The sequence below is a fragment of the Rhinopithecus roxellana genome, chromosome 4 (genome assembly GCF_007565055.1).
Source record: "Rhinopithecus roxellana isolate Shanxi Qingling chromosome 4, ASM756505v1, whole genome shotgun sequence".
NCBI lineage: Eukaryota > Metazoa > Chordata > Mammalia > Primates > Cercopithecidae > Rhinopithecus > Rhinopithecus roxellana.
In genome coordinates, this window is record NC_044552.1 from 100,231,801 (window position 1) to 100,239,950 (window position 8,150).

The 8,150-nt window shown below is 40.3% G+C and overlaps 1 protein-coding gene across 1 annotated transcript; it reads left to right on the forward strand.

The window, feature by feature from the left end:
• The first annotated feature begins 5,587 nt into the window (after window positions 1-5,587).
• Window positions 5,588-6,427, forward strand: GJB7 (gap junction protein beta 7). The gene is given in 3 exon segments (XM_010387968.2): window positions 5,588-5,772; window positions 5,774-6,108; window positions 6,111-6,427. Coding segments are annotated over 3 exon segments (837 nt in total).
• The last annotated feature ends 1,723 nt before the right edge of the window (window positions 6,428-8,150 follow it).

Consider the following 8,150-nt stretch of genomic DNA (forward strand, 5'->3'; position numbering starts at 1 on the left):
GGAATATGAACATACATATAAACTTCTTGTAGACGCTTGAGAATATAACAACAAACCTTGAGGGGACCACAGATTGGGAAACAACGTTTTAGGGATTTTCCAAATAGGCCATCTTCAAAAATAAAAATGCCTCGTTCAAACAGGGAATTAGAGTTTGCTAGTGTCCGCAGGCACAACAGGACTCAGAGATGGAAAGATGCCTGTGGGAGGAAATAGTTTTCTTCAGGGGTTAGATGATTTGTATGCAAGGCAGAACAGAGTTATGAATGGACCAGAGAATCCAGCACTCAGGGGAGAGCAGAGACTAGTCATGCAGAACTAGGGTTATTCTACTGCTGGATTTGCTACTGACTTATTGGGAGTGTTGGATGAGTCTCCTACCTCTCTGAGTTTTTCAGTTTTTTCCATCACTGAATTGAAGGTTGTACCATACACCCTACTCACTACTGAAGATGGAGGTAAGCATTGGATGAGATGCTGTGAAATGCTGCAGAAATGGTCAAGTGCCCAAGGGTAAGCATTATTGTTACTAAGAGGTGAAAGGAGCTGGGTATGAAGGCTGATGGATTTTTCAGGGAGTGTCACTGGCAGTCTGCAAGGCAATTGGAAATCCAGTGCTCCTCAAACACAAGTTTCAAACCAGCACTTTTGGGGAATGACGAAGCAGCTCTCTGGCTCCCAGCAGTGCAAGGGCTTTTTGGACAGTATTTATGCAGGTAGCCTTGCCTGTCTTCCTCCCAGAGGTCAGCTTGACATTGCCTGAACCTCGCAGGAAGTAAAGCCTCCAGTGTTGGGCGAGAAGTTGCTGGTGTGGCAAAGCTCATACTGCAATAAGAGAAGAACAAGTGGGCTGCTCAACAGGGGTCTCAACAGTGTCACCACAATCAGAACTGGCACTCAGTCCCAAAAGTTCAGAAAGTCAGGCATATTGTTTACTCAGAGTTCAATCTATTCTAAGGGATTCATCCACATGAGCCAAGCCCAGGGACCTGATTTATAAAATGCATCTCCAGCAACTGGAACTCTTGTGTCTAATTTCAGGAGGACTTCCTTGCACAGCATAAACCATTTCAGCAAGAAAAAAATTATTACTCAGAAGGCTGCTTGGTAAATTGGCGTAGTGAGAATCAATTATTATTCAACATTTCCTGTGCATTCTACACTTTTATTTGCTTCATCTGGCAACTCTAGTTCCTTCTCTTAAAGAACATGTGGTCTGTAAAGACATTAATCACAAAACAAGTATATGATTACAACTTATAAGTGGCATGAAGGAAAAAAGCCAACATAATGAACAAGAATACCAAGGAAAACCTAATTTAGATTAGTGGGGTTAGGGAAAGCCACTCTGACTCAGGTTAAGGAGACCAGAGTATTGTAGGAAGGAGGAACAGAATGGATGTACTGTGTAAAGGAGAAACCAAAAGAAGGAAAGCGTGTCTGGAATTCAGTATCCTTTGGAGATGTGCAAGACAAGGTTGGAGATGCAGGCATGGGCACAACTACACAGGCTTTTGTTGTCCAGATAAGAGTTTGGCCTCTTTTCCCCTACCCTCAATGCAACAGAAAACCATGGTAGAGCAGAGAAATCAGAATACACAGTCTCCATTTTAAAAGTTAATCTGAATGGATAATGGGTTGGAGGGGCAAGAATGAGAAAACGAGTGACAGCTAGAAAGCTGCTATGGTGTCTAGGCAGGAGATGAAGGTGGCTTGGATTAGAGTGGTGCAAGTGCAGATGAAAAGAGTGAAAAGTTTTGCTATGTATTTCAAAGGTAAAAACTTTGGCCTTGAATGTAGATTGGATGTGGGGTTTGAGGCAGAGAGAAGGATGAAGAATGACTTCCAAGTTTCTGGCTTCAACACTTGGGTGGATGGTGGTGCAATTTACTGAGGCAGAGAACACTGAGAAGGAACATTGCTTTGGCTGGGAGGCAGAAAGTGAAGAAAGTACTGGCAAGATTTCACTTTTGAATATTTTAAGTTTATGAGATGACATCCTAGTGGAGATGACAAGAAGGCAGCTGAAAGTCAGAGATGAGAGGTCTGCATTGGAGATACATGATTTGGGAACATTGACATATATGTAGAGGCAAGAAGGATTTAAAAGGATTCACTATATGATTTTCCTACATGGTAATCTTCCAGATGTCTGTTAATTGGCTTGCTTTGTAAACAGTATTCTATAAACAGCTTTCTCCAATTGTTACAAGAACCAAATATATATGTATGAAAGAATGATAGGTCTCTGATTTCATAGTGTTTCTTATTAGGTTTTTTCAGATTTAATTTTTATATTCTTATTGTAAAGGATAAGAATGTCATTGTCTTTCCATCAGCAAAATATCTGAAAATAGGGTCCAGGCACGGTGGCTCATGCCTGTAATCCCAGCACTTTGGGAGGCTGAGGTGGGCAGATTGCAAGGTCAGTTCGAGACCAGCCTGACCAATATGGTGAAACTCCGTCTCTAATAGAATCACAAAAATTAGCCAGCTGTGATGGCAGGCACCTGTAATCCCAGCTACTCGGGAGGCTGAGGCAGGAGAATCGCTTGAACCCAGGAGGCGGAGGTTGCAGTGAGCTGAGTAGTACAGTACTGCACTGTAGCCTGGGCAACAGAGCGAGACTCCATTTGAAAAAAAATTTTTTTTAAAATAGGATGGACATTTATCAGATAAGTCATAATTATGACATTTGATGTCATCATCCTCTGATTCTATTCAAAGATCAGTCACTTTTTTTTGTTGCCTTTCTTTTAGCAACACAGTATCTTACCTTCCTCCTACCTCTAAAATGCCCAACAAGGTACTTTCAAATGTTCAGTAAGATTACATAAATATCCTCTTGAGTAATATGGACAAATGCCCAGTGATACATGTCATGGGGAAACATAATATTTTTTTCCTTTTTAATCTTTGGGGCTTTAATAATTCATAAAGACATTAACCTTTCCGGTAGGCTTAAGAATCCTTTTTATTTAATACAATTTTGTTTGTGTCCTGAAAACAAGGACATTGAAGTATTTATTCCCTGCTGAATAGGGCATTGTGTACACGTAGCTTTGTTTTCCCTGAAAATACCTCTTAGCCTTCATTTGCCTTCTCAGAGCTCTGGAATGTGGGCTTGCTCTATATTGCTTCCTCTGTAAGAGGACATGTATTATGCTCCCAACATGCATGCTGTTGGAACATCTCAGTTTTCTTAACTCCCTGTTTCCCCTCACATCACCATTTCCATGATCCTCTTTTGGCTGAGTCTATGCAGAAAACAAGTAGTATTAATTATTGTAATAGGAAACACGAGCTGAAAAGGCAAAGCTTTCACCTGAGAAATTATAAAGTAAATTAGTGGCAGGCCTGGAGCTCTAGCCCATATCTACTGGTTATGGTAGAAAGTTTAAAAAGTGGCTGCCGACTGGGAAGATTTTGTCTCCTCTCTCCAGGGAGCATTTGGAAATATATGGAGACATTTTTGGTTGTCACAAATGGTAGGGGAGCTGGTTTCTAGCTGCTAGGGGCCAGAGATGCTGCTAAACTTCCTACAATGCACAGGACAGCTGCTGAAATAAATAATTAATCAACCCAAAATGTGTATGGTGCAAATGTTGAGAAATCTTGCTGTCAGATAATGGAAATTAGACTTGAGCCCCGCTCTGCATCTTACTTTGTGACCTCGAGAAAGTGGCTTCATTTCTGAGTCTGCCTTTTCATTTGCAAGAACAAAACCACCACCATCCGCAAACAAAGACAAAAAACAAAACAAAAAACCACCTTTCAGAGTGGTTTTGAGAGATCAATTCAAAAGCACAGAACAGAGTTCTGAGCATATCATGGACCCAACAAACAATGAATCCGGCCCATCCCACGGAGTTCAATGATAAGATGGGAGCAGTCAGTGCCAGAAAGAAAATGTCACTGAAATGAAAAAGAAGGTGCTTCAGATCCTTATTAGCTTTTATTGGGAAAAGAGCAAGAGATGTGAGATGTGAAGAAGTTTAAGAGAATTAAATAGTATCGAGGATGTACTAGAAGGCGAGGGGAGGAGATGATGAGACTGGAAATAGAACCTAGTGACAGAGTTGTAGGAGTGATGAGATTTCAGCAGTGACCTGGAGATGGATTTGAGATGCATTTAGGAGGAATCTGAAGAACTTTGTGGGCAATTAAAAAAGGGTTATGAGGAGTCTAGGAAGAATATGAGATTTCTGATGGGCGCTTTGGTGTTGGTGATGCCATTCAATAAGAATGAAATCGAAGGGCAAAGAAAAGAATAAATTCAGTTGTAGATGTATCAAGTTCAGAATTCTTGTGGGACATTTAGATGATCACCACGAGGCAGGGAACTATGTAGGTTTAGGGAGAGTCAGGAAGGTGAAAGCAGAAGTCGAATCCATGGGGATGAGTGAAATTTTCTAGGGAGAGCATGAAGAGTAAGAAAAGAGCAAAGGACAGAATTCTTAAGAGCTGGACAACAAAAACGAAGATGAAAGAATCAGGAGGAGTGAAACAAGAAGGGAGGGTAGAGTGGTGTAGAACTCAAGTCTGAAGAAGTTTCAGGAACACAAGTGCAGGCAACAGTGTCAAATGTCACAGGAAAATTACATAAAATTCAAGTGTCCACAAGATTTGGCAGTTGCATGACAGTGCTAACTTTGATGAGCAGAAAACCTACACTCAGTGAGGTGAGGAGTAAATAACAGTTAAGGAAGTAGAAATGAGGGATAAAGGAAGAAAGACTGTCAGCAAGATAAGCTATGATGATTCTCCCTCTCCCCTACTAAAAATGGACACTTAAGCATATTTGTAGGCTGAGAGGAAGGAGACAAGGGAGATTGAAGACCACAGAATACAAAACAGGGAAAACTGACAGATCAAGAATGGGATATAGAGTGTGAATGGTTATTTTGGGGCAAGAAGAGGGAGACTCTCCCTCCAAACTGGGTAAAGAAGGTAAATTGGGTGTGAATATGTCAGTCTGGAGGGTGAGGGAGAGGAAGTTTGTATTGGAGAGCTTCACTTTTCATTATCAAATTGGTGGCAAGCTGAGCTGCTGATATGGGATATGCGAAACAAGAGGAAGTAGGAGTAGGTAATAAATCTCAAGGATTGGGAGGGGCATTAACGAATTAGAGAAAGTGAGTAGAGACTACAGCGTCAACAATCTGGCATGTGAAGGACATCTCAAGATACCAGGATCACCTTGATATTCATATCTAATTCTCTTCATATCAGTAACATGACCCATCCATCTTTAGAGGGAAGCAATAAACTAGAAAGATTTTGCCAACCACAGAATTGTTTGAAAATGGGGTAGTGGGCAGTGGGGTAGATGACCAACCAAATCTCAAATTAAAGTGGACATGGGATTAATTATGTCCATGGACCAGTTGTATCATCTCCTTATATGTAAGCATATCCTTCGGGATTCTTGGAGAGCCCTAAACCACCAGAGTTGTTGTAATGCAGAAATTGTAATTTATCTTACATAATCCCTCAAATAGTAGAAATGATCTGTAAAATAGAAGTAAATGAATCCTGATGAAATTGTTTTATTTTGCAGAGTCTTGCCTTCTTTTGAGCCTAAGTCATGAGTTGGATGTTCCTCAGAGGTCTCCTGAGTGGAGTAAATAAATACTCCACTGGGATTGGACGGATTTGGCTGGCTGTTGTGTTTGTCTTCCGTTTGCTGGTCTACATGGTGGCAGCAGAGCATGTGTGGAAAGATGAGCAGAAAGAGTTTGAGTGCAACAGTAGACAGCCCGGTTGTGAAAATGTGTTTTGATGACTTCTTCCCCATTTCCCAAGTCAGACTTTGAGCCTTACAACTGATCATGGTCTCCACACCTTCGCTTCTGGTGGTTTTACATGTAGCCTATCGTAAGAGTAGAGAGAAAAGGCACAGAAACAAACTCTATGTCAGCCTAGGTACAATGGATGGTGGTCTATGGTACACTTATCTTATCAGCCTCATTGTTAAAACTGGTTTTGAAATTGGCTTCCTTGTTCTATTTGATAAGCTATATGATGGCTTTAGTGTTCCCTACCTTATAAAGTGTGATTTGAAGCCTTGTCCCAACACTGTGGACTGCTTCATCTCCAGACCCACTGAGAAACGATCTTCATCCTCTTCTTGGTCATCACCTCATGCTTGTGTATTGTGTTGAATTTCATTGAACTGAGTTTTCTGGTTCTCAAGTGCTTTATTAAGTGCTGTCTCCAAAAATATTCAAAAAAACCCAATTCCTCAGTGTGTGAGTGCCACAGCCTCAGACATGTTGAATGTGGTAGGAGAGGGACCCTACTCCAGAATCATAATTCACACTTGGCCATAAACATACTCCCACTACCTGAAGCAAAGCTACTTGGTGACACACACGAGGGTTACACAAAGAAAACCTGCATCCCTCCTCAGCAAGGCCTAAGCTGAGTTGGAAGACAAAGTATGTCAGCCTTAGTATCATTTGGGAGGATTTTTTTTACATTGTCAATATGCTTTCAGTTATGAGCACTAGACAGAGGTCTCATTGTTTTGTTGTAGGGTTCTCCAGTATGTGGATAGCATTAGTTGTTTTAGAATAGGTAATTGCAAATTAGTCTGAAGAAATCTAACAGGATTCTTTTAAGATCTTAGATTTTTCAGGAAAAAACAAAAAAAGAAACCCTGTGTCAGTTTTCTGTTTTTTCTAACTATCTCATTATAATTTGTGCACAATGAACTGGAAAATATAAAAAGTGACACTTTAGACAAATGTGATGGCCTTTGAGCTGAAATGAAGGAACTGGCAATCTTTCCAAAGTGGCAGCCAAGGCCCCACTCCCTGTCCTACTCAATCTCTATAGGGAAAAACTGTGGGATAGGACATTAGCCACCTGGAGACACACAGAGGAACATTCAACAGGAAGATCTCCAGGCCTTTTTCCGATTCAGGGATCCTTGGATGTAAGAGGACTAGAGGAGAGGGAGGAAAGCTATCATTTCAGTGGTCTCCAAATTAAGTACAAATATTACTGGGAGGTATCCCACTTAAGCCTGAACAAGCAGATGTTCAAAAGGGTCACTCTAGAGTCAGAAAGGAAGGCAGGTCCCCCAGAAGGCAACACATTGATAGGAAATGGAGGCCACAGAAAAAGAATGTGCCCACTTGACAATTACTTAAGATTTCTATTTAACCAAAAGAACATTGAAATACTTTGTAAATATTCATATTGTTTAACCTTTCATAATCAGGAATTCCCTATGTACTATATAGTATGTATGTCCCAGTTTGCCTATAATTTAGTAGTATATCTCCCTCTAGGACAAACAGTAAAATGTGTACTATGTTGTTACAGTGGTGCAAAAATGTTTAAAAAGTTTATCACCTGTTTTGAAGACTAGAACTTTCTTTACTTTTCTATTTTTTCTAGAAATTCACAGATACATTCTCTTTGAATTTGAATAAAAATAAAGGTATTTCACAATGCTCTTTGGCTGTCATTGGTATCTTTGCTAGACTGTAGTGGGTATGATTACTCTGTGAAATAAAACATGTTCTGACAACTTTAGAACAGGATTTGCAACACTGCTTGGTAAAGATAGCTCAGAAATTATTCTTCTCCCTTGGGAATTTAACAGAAAATCAGGGCATAAAAATGTAATTTTAACTAAAAACCAATTATGTCTTCCATGCCTTGCCCGCTTTGAATATAATCTCATTACAAGTCATGTGCAATGAGGGTTATTTGGGTGATTACGTGGTCTACAGACTATGTCAGCAGCAGTGGTCATTATCTCTATGTTAAGACTGTGTTCTAGACAATGGAGAGAAAGGTGAAATTTGTGGTTTGACCCCTTTTTTCAATTTATAAGACAGATCACTGCTGGACTTGAGCTTACAACCATGTACTTTATCATTGAACATGAAAACATCTACCCTGCACGAATGCAGGTAATCATGAATTTTGTGTATGTGTGACAATAATAGGTGGTTAAAAGAAATTTAAGGTTTTTGAGACCCTGATCATGGCACAGAATCTAGAAAACAGGGTTTCAGAATGCAGAACTGGAATGGAAACAAGGGATTTTGTCAGTCTGAGGATGAGTTTGATGCCAAAAATGTTTTGGGGGAGCTCAGTCTCTTCATACCAGTTACGGCAAGTTCTGCCTAAGC